Below are 14,344 nucleotides of genomic sequence, written 5' to 3'. Positions count from 1 at the left end.
CTATCCAATATCTGACAGCAATTGGGTTAGTCTGGTACATGTTGTTCCTAAGAAGGGTGAAGTCACAGTGGTGAAGAATGACAAGAATGAGCTGATCCCTACAAGGACAATTACTGGTCATCGGATGTGCATAGACTACAGGAAGCTGAATGTTGCAACAAGGAAAGATCACTTCCCACTTCCTTTCATTGACCAGATGTTGGAGAGGTTAGCTAATCAACCATACTACTGCTTTTTGGATGGTTACTCAGGCTTTTTCCAGATTCCTATTCATCCTGATGACCAAGAGAAGACCACCTTCACTTGTCCCTATGGTACCTTTGCTTACCGCAGAATGCCTTTTGGTCTCTCTAATGCTCCTGCAACATTTCAGAGATGCATGATGTCAATCTTCACTGATATGATTGAAGATTATATGGAGGTGTTCATGGATGATTTTTCAGTTTATGGATCTTCATTCAAAAGCTGTTTAGACAACCTCTGTAAGATGCTAGCAAGGTGTGAAGAGAAGCATTTGGTGCTTAACTGAGAAAAATGTCATTTTATGGTTAGAGATGGCATAGTGCTTGGCCACATGGTTTCAGAAGCTGGAATAGAAGTTGACCGCGCTAAGATAGAGGTGATGACCAGTCTTCAACTACCAGAGAATGTGAAGGCAGTGAGGAGCTTTCTTGGACATGTAGGGTTCTATTGACGTTTTATCAAGGATTTCAGCAAGATAGCAAGATCACTTTCTGCTTTGTTGTGCAAAGATGTCAAGTTTGAATTCACTGATGAATGTTGCATAGCCTTTGAGAGGATTAAGCAGGAGCTTGTGAGTGCACCTGTTGTTCAGCCACCAGATTGGGATCTTCCATTTGAAGTAATGTGTGATGCTAGTGACTTTGCAGTGGGAGCAGTGCTGGGACAAAGAAAAGATAAGAAACTTCATGCAATCTACTATGCAAGCAGGACACTTGATGAGGCACAAAGAAATTATGCAACAACAGAGAAGGAGTTGTTGGCTGTGGTTTTTGCTTTTGAGAAGTTTAGATCTTATCTGGTTGGTTCAAAAGTAATTTTTCATACTAATCATGCTGCATTAAGGTACTTGATGCAGAAGAAGGATGCTAAGCCTAGACTTTTGAGATGGATTCTTCTTCTACAAGAGTTTGACATTGAAGTGAGGGATAAGAAGGGGATAGAGAATGGTGTTTCTGATCACTTGTCCAGGATTAGGATTGATGATGATGTCCCAATTCGTGATTGTCTACCTGAAGAGCATGTTTATTTTGTTGATACTGGGTTTCGGAATGAAGAATCAAAGGTTTTGTCTTCGGATGCGTATGGTGTCGATCGACACCAACTAGGTGGCATCGATCGACACCCTTTGTTTCCCAAAACGGATTGGTCAAATGATGGAGACTTAGCTGCTGTGGCTAGCTCCAATCAACCCTGGTATGCTGATATTGCCAATTATCTTGCTGCAAAGGTGGAACCAGACAAATTCACATGCTATCATAAGAAGAGGTTCTTGAGAGAGCTAAGGAGATATTATTGGGATGAGCCTTATTTGTATAAGCATTGCAGTGATGGTGCTTACAGAAGATGTCTAGCGGAGACAGAAGTTCCTGATGTTCTTTTTCACTGTCATGGATCAGATTATGCTGGACACTTTGCTACTTTCAAGACAGTGTCTAAGGTTCTACAAACTGGGTTTTGGTGGCCAACAATGTTCAAGGATGCTAATGAGTTTGTCTCTAGATGTAATGCTTGTCATTGGAAAGGTCAGATTAGTAAGAGGCATGAGATGCCACAAAACTTTATCCTTGAGGTTGAAGTTTGTGTTGTTGGGGCATTGACTTTATGGGACCATTCCCTTCCTCTTACAAGAATCAATACATCTTAGTGGCTGTTGATTATGTCTCCAAGTGGGTTGAAGCAATTGCAAGTCCAACGAATGATTCTGCTGTGGTTCTTAAGCTGTTTAAGACCATTATCTTTCCACGGTTTGGAGTTCCTAGAATAGTCATCAGTGATGGAGGAAAGCACTTTATCAATAAAGTATGGTCTTCAACATAGAGTGGCCAGTTCATATCATCCTCAAACTAGTGGACAAGTTGAGGTTTCCAACAGGCAGATTAAGGAGATCCTAGAGAAAACGGTGGGTGTTACAAGGAAAGATTGGGCTATGAAGCTTGATGATGCACTTTGGGCATATAGAACTGCTTATAAAACACCACTTGGCACTACACCTTTTCATCTGCTTTATGGGAAAGCATGTCATCTACCAGTGGAGTTGGAGCACAAAGCAGCCTGGGCAGTTAAGTTGATGAATTTTGATGCCAAGACAGCTTCAGAGAGAAGGTTAGTGCAGTTTAATGAGTTGGATGAGCTGAGATTTCATGCATTTGAGAATTCCAAGCTGTACAAGGAGAGGACCAAGGCTTATCATGATAAGAAGATCATCTCCAGACCCTTTGAGCCTAATGACCAGGTTCTCCTTTACAATTCTCGCTTGAAGCTGTTTCCTGGAAAGCTGCGTTCCCGCTGGTCTGGTCCTTTTACTGTTCAAGAAGTCAGACCATATGNAAAGTATGGTCTTCAACATAGAGTGGCCAGTTCATATCATCCTCAAACTAGTGGACAAGTTGAGGTTTCCAACAGGCAGATTAAGGAGATCCTAGAGAAAACGGTGGGTGTTACAAGGAAAGATTGGGCTATGAAGCTTGATGATGCACTTTGGGCATATAGAACTGCTTATAAAACACCACTTGGCACTACACCTTTTCATCTGCTTTATGGGAAAGCATGTCATCTACCAGTGGAGTTGGAGCACAAAGCAGCCTGGGCAGTTAAGTTGATGAATTTTGATGCCAAGACAGCTTCAGAGAGAAGGTTAGTGCAGTTTAATGAGTTGGATGAGCTGAGATTTCATGCATTTGAGAATTCCAAGCTGTACAAGGAGAGGACCAAGGCTTATCATGATAAGAAGATCATCTCCAGACCCTTTGAGCCTAATGACCAGGTTCTCCTTTACAATTCTCGCTTGAAGCTGTTTCCTGGAAAGCTGCGTTCCCGCTGGTCTGGTCCTTTTACTGTTCAAGAAGTCAGACCATATGGAGCTATTGCGCTGTTGAACTCCAAAGGAGAAAAATTCACTGTCACTGGCCAAAGGGTGAAACACTATTGGGCAAAAGCTGAGATACCAGATGGACACATTGTGCGTTTGGATGATGCACCCTCTGCCTAATCCGCTGCCAAGTCAAGCTAATGACTTAAAACAAGCGTTGAATGGGAGGCAACCCACTGGTAAAAATTAATTATTTTGAATTTTTGCTTTTTAGGATCACTAACATATTAATTTTTGGTTTTGAGTTTTTATTGTTTCAGGAAAATAGAAAAAAATAAATAAAAAGAGAAAAAGTTACGGATACCATTGATCAAAGCTAGCATCGACCGATACCATTTATATGGGCATCGGTCGACGCTACTATGGACCAGAGACGAGAAAACGGGCCATCGGGTTTGATTTTGCTGGGTTTCAATCGAGTGGGCTTGTGATCGAAAATGGGCCGGGTCAGACAGAAGGAGTATCGATCGATGCTGCCTTGGATGGGCATCGGTCAATACCACTCAAACCCGAGAAAGGACGATTAAAATCGCTAGACTTCGTCTTCTTCCTCCATTCAACCCAAAATCGATTAAACCCTAGAATCCTCATAACTCTCTCGCTACAGCTCCGTTTTGAGTGATTCAAAGCTCTAATCCACTAGATTTTCTCTCCTCTACCTGGATCTAGTGTCAATTTCGTGTTTTGGAGTGCTGGCATCGAACAAGAGGACTCGAACCAACGACGGCGAAGCTTCTTCTTCAACTCGGCCACCTCGTCAATCCGGCCGCCGTCCGCCTCCGCCAACTCCGGCGAGCCTTCCCCAGCCTCCACGACGTTCGATGACGGTCCCCACCACCTTTCCTGACTCCTCTCTTCCATCTCCCATTCCATCAAGGTTCCCATGGCCAAAAGAAGAAGGTCTACCAATTCCAACTGAGAGAGAATGGACTAAACACAAGCTTCCTGAGCTTAGCAAGCCTGAATTCATCAATAGGCCAGTGGGTGTTTGGGGAGATTATGAGACAATGCTCTACAATGCATGGTTGGGAGTTGAGATTAAGCCTACAAGGTTTGTTGATTTTGTTATTCTTCATAGGTTGGAAATTCATGATGAGGTCTTGGATTTGCTTGATAGGATGGGTTTAGGAACCGTTTGTACTAGGCAGTATGATTTGTATCCGGATTTAGTGCGACAGTTCATGGCATATGTTAGGGTCACTTATGAGAATGAGCAGGCACCAATGGCAAGAGCCGGTGAATTGCATTTCTTCATCAACGGAATGCCTTATAGTATCACTTTTGCTCATATTTGTGATGTATTTCGTTGGGTCCGTTTTTATCAGAATGTTGCTTTGCCCAAGCATTATAAGGATCTCTCTCCTTTGTGGTCCTACATAGGACTTGGTGTGTATAATTCCAAGAAGATGCTTCAATCAGAGGTCCGCCATCCTGTACTCCGGTATGTTCTTAGAGCTGTTGCTACCACTTTTCAGTGTAAGATGGAGCCTAATAAGATGAGAGCAGCAGAGCTTTATTTTCTGAACATTGGAGTTCGCGCCATGGTCCCTTCTTTGGCTTCTGTTGAGCCTTGCGACCCTCAGTGCCTCAACCTTGGGGCTATTTTCGCACATTACTTGGTTGAGCTTTAGACCAAGCCATTTCTGGGTATTGGAGCTAAGAAAGAGGCTGTGGGGAGCCTTATTACTGCTATCCTTCAGTTCAAGAAGATTCCTACTGATGGTTATAGTGTTGTCACTAAGAGACAGCTTATGGATGAGCAGTATTTGAGGAGTGCACATTGGCTGAAACCGGGTTTGTTGTGGAGGTTTGTTGATGACACAGGAGAGCACTTTGTCCGCTTTCCACGACCTGATCTTACCACCATTGGTAGAGATCCTGAGCAGTTGCGTTTTCGCCCTTCACCAGATGATTATGTTGCTTATGCTCCTTCCCGTCGCCATCGCGCTTCGCAGACTACTATTGATGCTGCAGCTGCTACTAACCCTGCTGGGGGTTTTGAGACTGGTTCTTCTTCTGGGACTGCGGCATTTGAGTTTCCACAGCCACTACAGGATCCTGCTACTATGGACCAGGGAGCTCATCAGACTTATGTGGTTTCTGCTTTGCGTGCCATCTGGAATAGCATGGCTCGACTTTCTCAGTGTGGCTGCATTCGTCCTACCAGGCGTACTAGGCGCAGGTCCCCTTCGCCATCTTCACCATCTGCTGATCCTGTTTCTGATGAGGATGCTGAGGATGCTCACGATACTGATGATGATGGTGATGATGATGTTTCTGCTACATTTTAGCTTTTGATCATGGTTTTTCTTTATCTTTTTCCCTTTTTTAGGATTGAGTCATTTTTATTCTTGCTTTGAGTCAGTTTGTGTTTGAAAGTTGTTTGAACTTATGAACTATCTATCTATCATGTTGCTTTTAACCCGTGTTTGTGTTTGAGTGCTTCTTAACAGAATTAACATCAAAGGATTGATCCAACAACACATGAACACAACTAACTGCAACTAACAAGGAGATTCAGCCAAAATTCACCATTCGCCGAAGGTGTCAATCGATGCTGCTTTGAATGGCATCGGTCAACGCCGGTTGGATAACCCGAGAATCTGTTCAATTTTTCTTTCAATTTTTCAACACAATTTTTGTTTCTTGACTTTTCCCTTGCTTGATAACACTGGGGACAGTGTTGTTTTAAGTCTGGGGGAGGTTAGTACTAAATACTTACTTGGTTTTTGTGTCTTGTGTCAAAACCGTATTTTTGTTTTTATTGAGTCAAATTTTTCAAAAATTTATGTTGAATTATGATCTCTAGCTATTGGTTCTTGTTCTTTGGCTAAAACTCTAATGATTCTTGACTAAGCTTGACCTCAGAACTGAAGTGTGGAAAGACTATGAGCTGTATCAACAATCCTAAAAGCCCTTATTCAAAGGATATCTAGTTCAACCAATGCTATCTCAACTTTTATCATGATTTTAACCGGACTTAATCTCTTACTTTGGGGTTGGAAATCAGTTGACTAGACTTCTTCTTCGGGCCATACAAGGCAGTGCAATTTTTCAAAGTATGTCTCCCCTCTCTCTTCCCTTCAGTGCTTAGAAAAAAAAAGAGAAAAATCAGAAGAAAAAAGAGAGAATAAAAGATGAGATGATTTTGATCAGTTTAGAGAGGTAGGTAAATTACCAGTGACCTCATTATTCTACTCTTGAGTCAAATGATCACACAAAGCTTGGAAGCGAGGGGTAGGTAAATTACCGATGACTCCGGTATTCGCTTACACCTTTGATTAGAAAAAAATAATAAGAAAAAAAAATGGAAGTGAGAAAAGGGAGAGGAAAGGAGATGTAAGAAGAACTCACTTGGCCTGAAGAGAGTTCATATGCCACTATTTGAATACCACAAGGTAAGAACTCACTTGTACTTGCTTTAATTTATGTAATGAGATGGCAATGGTGAGACTAGAGATTCTAGAGGATTGTGGGATTTGAGTAAGGAATGTTGATGCTTTTCAATTGACAAAGTATATGAAGTAAGTTCTTGAGAGTCAAGGCGATGAAGAGTGCGAAGATCAGTTACCAGCAGTTGAGTGAATTCTATGTTTTCAAACCTCTTTCACAGGTCTAAGTTTCTGTTTTGCTTGAGGGCAAGAAAAAGCTAAGTCTGGGGGAGTTGATATATCATGGTTTTTACGGTTTTTAACCATGATATAAGTGTGTTTTTTTGAGTCTTTTGATTTGTTTCTAGGTTATTTTTGAGTCTTTACAGGTTATCTAGGAATTTTGCACGGATGGAGCAATATGGAACAATTTGGATTATTTTGGAGCATTTTACTGAAGGAAATCAAGTTGGAGTCGGATCAGAGTCAGAGCATCGATCGACACCACCTAAAAGGACATCGATCGACACTCATGTTTACCCGACGAGAGAATAAGAAATTGGAAGTTTTACAAATTTGCCCAAAGTCTTCTACAATTGCAACATAAACCCCTGGGCGTATTTTAGGATGTATATATATTGTTTTTGGGTTTTAGAAACCCTTAAGTTATCTTCTAGCAGTTTTTGAGAGAAAGGATATTGAGAGCTTTTGGGAAAGATAGATCTGAGATTCTTTGTAGAGAGAAGATTTCTTGAACTCCCTCTTTACTTTTAATATCTATTGCATGTTATTCAGAATTATGATTTGTGCTTTATTTAACATGTCTGAGTAATTTGCCTGTTAGGTTTAGGGTTTTTATGATTTATTAGATCTGAGATTTTTAGGGTTCTTAATCTTTTAATGATCTTCATCCTTGGTTGTTCTTCACAATAATTCTTGATTGATCACCTAGAATTGTTATCTTAGGGAAATAAATTGAGATGAGAATATAATTGTTTTCCTGAATAAACCATTGATGAGCAGAATTATTTCTTACAAAGAGATTTGAATTATTAATTCTGTGAACTTATCTAAACTTGTTCTTAAAGCTGATTTATTACTTAGAATTTTACAAAGAGATTTGGATTTTCTGGTTTTAAATTTAGAATATAATTGCAGTGAGAACTAATTATTTTACCAAAAGTTTAGAGTTCTAGATCTGATCTTTATTGCTTGAACCTTAATTAATTTATCTGATTTGATATTTCATAATTTCCTGAGAAATTCCCTAGGCTTAACTCTTTTGATTTTCTGAATTTACAACACTTTCATTTAAATATTTGTATTGCTTTTATTTTAATTAAATTAACTTGTTTAGCGTAATAACAAAACTCTATAATCTATTGTGTTTGATCTTGAGTCTCTGTGGATTCGACCCCTAAGTACTGCAGTGATCTCTTGTTTGAGAGAGTAGCTCTAGGGATTAATTTGAGCTTATCAACCTCTCAAACAGCTCTTTTTCGAACTCCATTTGCATCTTCTCAAATTTCATCTTCTGGTCTTGCAATGCCTCTATTGTAAGCTTTTCCATCTCTTCTTTTAGTCTCTCAATTTGAACACCCAATGTTGCTACCTCGTCCAATAGTGCCTCATTGACCCATTTAAAAGTGTGGTTATCGTTCACAAGCTACATTATATCATACAAAACAATGAGAATTGATGAGAATCGGTCTCAAACAAAGCATAACATAGTACCTTCTTTCCGGCTGCTTCTCGACATCAAAAGTATCGCCGACAAGGATTAGGCTCGAATTTGGAATTCTTTGCCATGATTTGTTCCCCACACCAACATCTCTTAGGCACACCAACGACAAATCCTCTTTGTCATACATTTGATGAACCACTCGAAGCTCCATAAACATTGCTCATGGTTGCAGAGATAGAATTTTTTGCTTTTAGGGTTCTTTATTTTAGGATTTTGCTATTTGATTTGAGGAATTGGCGATTTTAATGGGGTTATAGTCATATTACCTCTGGTCGGGTTATAAACATCACTATGGTTTTAATTTTGGTTTTGTATTTGGTATGAACGGTTTTCTATCGGTTTACTCTTTAAACCGATAAGATCAAGATATATGGGTATATAGGTTGAAAATAATTTCAGGAAAGCCATCTGGGACGAGGATAAAGTTTGAGCTCTATCTGGTACGATATCATAGTTCTCATGGGGAAATAGGACGTTTTCCCTTTTCTTTTCTTTTAAAATTTCTTGTTTGACATATATTGAAAAGATGCTTAATTATTAAAATTGTAAACTATGATTTAGTTAGCTCCAAATTTTTTTATTTCTTGGAACTAAACTAATTTATTTTCCCTATTAACTAGATCTAAATATATTAAAAATGCTCTATTAGTAACATTTTAAACATTATATATTCTATAAATATGAACGCATATGTTTCGACGATCTAGCGCTAGATCCCTACTGAACGTCTAACGATTTTTTACTATTTGTTTTGTTCTCATCATTTATCTTTCAAGCACCAATTATCAGAACATTCATCGGCATCAGTGTTGTAATTACTAATTACTTCAAGATTAGAAGGATAAGAAAGAAAAGATAAAAAGATAATTGTTACAACTGGCAAAATAATTTTGTTATATTTTTTCTGTTAGTTATTTTTCTTCTTGCACTATCTCAATTTTATTTTAGAACTAGATAAGGATTCATCTATCTAATGTGCGGATTTTAAAATTTTGTAAATTAAATTAAATTTAACAAAAACATTTTAAAATTTGTTGTAAGTTATTTATCATTTTTTTTGCTATAATATACTGATTTATATCCGTTTACAAAAAATTTATGTATGTTTCCATTAAAAGTGTATTTTTTTTTACACCTAAATATATTATATGTTACAAATATATTTTTTACCACCACCTAGGAAAAAGTATGTAAACACATTAAGCCAACTATTATATGTCTATATATTTTCACTTTTGCATAGTTTATTTAATCACTAAAATTGTTGGTTCAATAAACTTCTCGAATAAAAAATATGTTACATAATATACTAATCAATGATGTATCATCACAATAGTGTATGACCAACCATGGAGAGAACCTCGGCTCCGCCTTTCTCCCTTATGGAGAGAACGTAATCTTGCGTCCAACCTCTTGCACCATAAAGAGAACCTTGACTCCGCCTTTATCCCGTGGGGAGATAACCTTGCATGCGTCCAACCTCCTCCACCATGGAGAGAACTGATCAAAGGTCAATTAAAACATAATGCGTACTCCACCACTATCTAGTGGTATCGTTGTAACACTTTAGGATCAAATCCACAGAGACCAAGTATTGCACTATGAAACTATGAAGGTTGAATCTAGCTAAAGCAAAACGAGGAAGTTTGTGATTCAAGTAACTGATCAAAAATGGAAAGAAAATAAGTTGCTTTAAATCAAAAAGGAAATATTTGGCGCAGGGAATTTATGGGGATATAATTCTCGGACTATGGTGGTAGATGGGGATGCATTAGACACCGTTCTAGAACTCAAATCACTGCTGTAAAACTAACCTACTTCCGCAGCGTTAACTATCTGTGCAACGAATCTACTAGACCCTAAACCGTCGGTTGGAACTAGCAAACCAAGCAAGCAATAAAAGTTTAAGTTTGATTTGTTCACAAGGTGCCTTAACTTGAACTTTCGTTGGCTAAGGATCACCTTGCTCACCTAAGTTCTTTTCCAGCAACTCAACAACACTTTTGGTGCCACGATGAATTAAACCTAAGATCTTAATCTAGGTGATCAATCTAGCTTAAGCATTAAGAACAACATTAGATGAAGAACAAAATAGATCAACCCCCAAATCTAAAACACCATCGTTAGAGAATCATAATCCCCTTTAATACCTGAAACCCAATAGGTAAACTACTCAGACATAGAGATAAAAGAACAGCAAATCAAAGATAAAGAAGACATAATTGAATTGCAAAGAGAAATAAAAAGGGTTCAGAATTCTTCTCCAAAGAGTTAAAGAGGATTAGAGAACTTCTCCTAAACCTTACAACTACTCAAAAGCTGCGTAGAAGAAAACTTATATTTCTAGAGGTCGAGCCTCGTTCTTAAATACTAAAATAAAACCCTAAAAGTCGGTTTAAAACGAAAAAGGAAAAGTTGCTTTGGGTACGGGACTGGTTGATCTCGAATGAGGATCGGTCGATCCTGGATGCTTTTTCTTTGATTGCTCCATCTGCTTGCTAGTCCGATCAGTCTTCACCAAATTTGCTCCAGATGCTTGTTTTCATCCCCAAAACACTCAGTTTCCTTCCAAGACAGCCTAGAACCTGTACAGACTCACAAAAGACTAAAAAGACTCTAAAACCACACTTTGACTCAATAAAAGACTCAAAACAAATGTAAAAACTATGGTTAAAAACCTATAAAATACATACACATCAAGAACCTTGGCTCTGCCCTCCTCATGTGTGGAGAGAACATGTTTACGTCTTTTAGCTATCTCAAAGTGGCATGCTCCGGCAAGCAATGAAATTAAAAGCCCTTTTCCAACTTCACAAAATCTTTTGATAGTAACTAATGTTAAATTTCCCAATGTATTTGTGGAAGTTTCTTTGACACATTATGATTTAGCCTCTGTCTCAAAGCTCCTATGGATCTATCAAAAATGGTTTATGGTTTTCCAATCTATCTATCTATGTTTGTTGTAAGCTTGTGTTTGATTAGCCTATTTTATCCAACCATTAGATGTATTTTTATTACCCCTAGGTATATTGTATGTTACAAATATATTCTTTACAACCACCTAGGAAAATATCTATATAAACACATTAAACCGACTATTATATGTCTATTTATTTTCACTTTTGAATAGTTTCTTTAATCACTAAAATTGTTGGTTCAATAAACTTCTCGAATAAAAAATATATTATATAGTATATTAATCAATGATGTATCATCACAATAATGTATAACCAACCATGGAGAGAACCTCGGCTCCGCCCTCCTCCCATATCGAGAGAACCTTGCGTCCAACCTGCTCCACCTTCCTCCCACAAGAAGATAACCTTGCGTCCAACCTCTTCCACCATAGAGAGAACCTCGGTTCTGTCCTTCTCTTATGTGGAGAGAACATGTTCACTTATTTTAACTATCTCAAACATAATTGTTATATGTTCCTTTTCTAAGTTTTCTTCTTTTTTTCCTCATATATACTGTTTAGATTATAATTCTTCTTCTACTTGATTATTCTATGTTTCGCAGAGCAGAGTGGCTCATGAATCGTGACTTTATCTACCTTTTTCATGGCCATGGAATACATCGATTTTCACTATCGGTCACCAAAACTCAAAAGATTTTTGGTTAGTTTTGGTTAAACTGAAATTAACTGAAATTAACTGAAACCGAACCGACCCGAACCGTAATCTTATTCAGTTACTTTCAGCAGAGTTTTCAGTTTCCGATTAAACTGAAAAACCAAAAAAATCGAACAGCATTATCCAAATAAACCGAAGTCGCAGGCCTATTTATCAGTTTCTGAGAAGGAGTATACATGCATGGTGTTCACAGTGCAGGCCCGGCGATTGACCAGTGCAACAAGTGCATTTGCACTGGGACCAATAAATTTAAGGCCCAATGATATAACACTAAACCTAAAACTAACTATTGTTGCTTCCTTTCCTCACCTCCTTCTCAGTTCCGACAGTCCCAAATATGTCGATGCAGCTTTATTTTCCTCTTAATCATGTGCTCTTAATTATCCGATGGGTAGTTCGTTTATCTTTCTCTTACTAGCCGTTAGAAATTTCCAATTTGGGTCTTTATAAATCGGGTTCAATATGTTCATGAGTTTTCCACTGATTTTTTGTTATCCTGAAAATTCCCTTTATCAATTGCTTTATCCTTCTTCTCCAATCAATTCTCTGTTCTCATATCTCAAAATTCCTCAACTCCAGCAAGCAATCGTGGGATTTCTAAAAGCTCTAAGCGGACTCCAAGCTCCAATTATATATTCCTTGCCTTACCTTCATTATCCAGGTTCTATCAATTTTGATTTTAGTTAGATTTTTGTATTTTGTCATTTTTTGAGTTTTGGGTGTTAAATCTGTGTTAAAATGTCTGGCCATGAAAAAAGACAAAAAAAAAACATATAGAACAATTTATTCAAACTCAAAAAGGAGCTTTGGATAAATTCATTGTTAAAAAAACTCATGAGAAAGAAAAATTTGATGATAGGTTGTTCAAATGTTCATAAGGATAACAATAACATAGATAATATAGAAGTAGTAGATGATGTTCATGAAGTGCTTGAAAAAGTCTATGATATTGGTGTTTTTAGTGTTTTTGATATCTATGATCCAAGAAATTGGGATATGCTTGATTCAAAAATGATTTCAACTTTAGCAATTAGTGAACCAAAAAGAGATTTATCTATTGTCCAAGGTCCTAAAAACAAGGTTCATAGAAGATTTGTTTCATCTTGCTACACTAAAGAATTATCAAATGGAGAAAAAAGTGATAGAAAGTGGCTAGTCTATTCAAAAGAATTAGATAAACTTTTTTGCTTTTGTTGCAAGGTTTTTAAGAAAGGTAATCGGAAAAGTCAATTAGCAAAGGAAGATTTTTCGGATTGGACTCATATGTTTGTTAGATTACATGAGCATGAAAAAAGTAAAAACATATACTTAATATGACAGCTTGGGTTGAATTACGATGTAGATTTGAAAAAAATGAGACAATTGACAAAGTTGCTCTAGCACAGTTTAAGAAAGAAAAAGAATATTGAAAAAATGTATTAGTTAGAATTATTGAAATTGTAAAATATCTTGCAAAGTATAATTTGGCATTTCGTGGATCAAATGATAAATTATATCAACCTAGTAACGGCAATTTTTTAGGGTTAGTAGAGATGTTAGCAAAATTTGATTTTGTGATGAAAGAGCATGTTTTTAGAATTACTAGTGGAACTATTCGTAATCATTACCTTAGTCATAGTATTCAAAATGAATTGATTGTTTTGATTGCTTCAAGAATTAAAACAAAAATTATTATGAGAGTGAAAGAAGCAAAATATTTTTCTATAATTTTGGATTGCACTCCCGATGCTAGCCATCAAGAGCAAATGTCAATAATTCTAAGGTGCGTACATTTTTCCTCAAATTCTTTTAAAGTAGAAGAGTATTTTGTTGGATTTTTGAAAGTAGATGACACTACTAGTCATGGACTTTTTGAAGTGTTAAAAGATGTATTACAATCTTTAGGTCTAGATATAGATAATGTAAGAGGTCAAGGTTATGATAATGGATCTTATATGAAAGGAAGCAAACAAGGTGTACAAAAAAGGCTTTTGGATATAAATCCTAGAGCTTTTTATACACCATGTGCTTGTCATAGTCTTAATTTGGTTTTGTGTGATATTGGAAATAATTCTGTGAAGGTTAAAGATTTTTTTGGAGTAGTGCAACGCTTATATTTTGTTTGCTAATTCAGTAAAGAGGTGGGATATTTTGAAAAAGAATGTGAAAGGGTTAACGCTTAAGCAATTATTAACAACACAATGGGAAAGTCGTGTTGAAAGTATTAAAGCAATAAAATTTCAAATTGTAGATGTAAGAGAAGCTTTACTTGAAGTGGCCGAAAGTGATAGTGACCCAATGATTCAAAGTGAATCTAAATCTTTAGCAATGAATGAGCTTAGTAGTTTTAAATTTTTGTTATCAACTATTATTTGGTTTGACATATTGCATGTGGTGAATATTGTTAGTAAAAAGTTACAATCAAAAGATATGCAAATTGATGTTGCAATGAAAGAGGTAAGTGGATTAATTTCTTATTTTAAAAAATATAGAGAAAGTGGATTTG

The 14,344-nt window shown here is 37.1% G+C and overlaps 1 protein-coding gene across 1 annotated transcript; it reads right to left on the bottom strand.

Moving 5' to 3' along the window:
- LOC104772789 (uncharacterized protein At4g04775-like) lies at positions 7,946-8,384 on the bottom strand. Its single transcript, XM_010497365.1, has 2 exons — positions 8,211-8,384; positions 7,946-8,149 (listed from the first exon to the last, which is right to left on the bottom strand). Exons 1-2 carry the CDS (start codon positions 8,382-8,384, stop codon positions 7,946-7,948), a joined length of 378 nt encoding a protein of 125 aa, XP_010495667.1.

The sequence above is a fragment of the Camelina sativa genome, chromosome 20 (genome assembly GCF_000633955.1).
Source record: "Camelina sativa cultivar DH55 chromosome 20, Cs, whole genome shotgun sequence".
Taxonomy (NCBI): Eukaryota; Viridiplantae; Streptophyta; class Magnoliopsida; order Brassicales; family Brassicaceae; genus Camelina; species Camelina sativa.
Note: the sequence above shows the minus strand (reverse complement) of the source record. Positions and strands in the feature narration are given on the sequence as shown.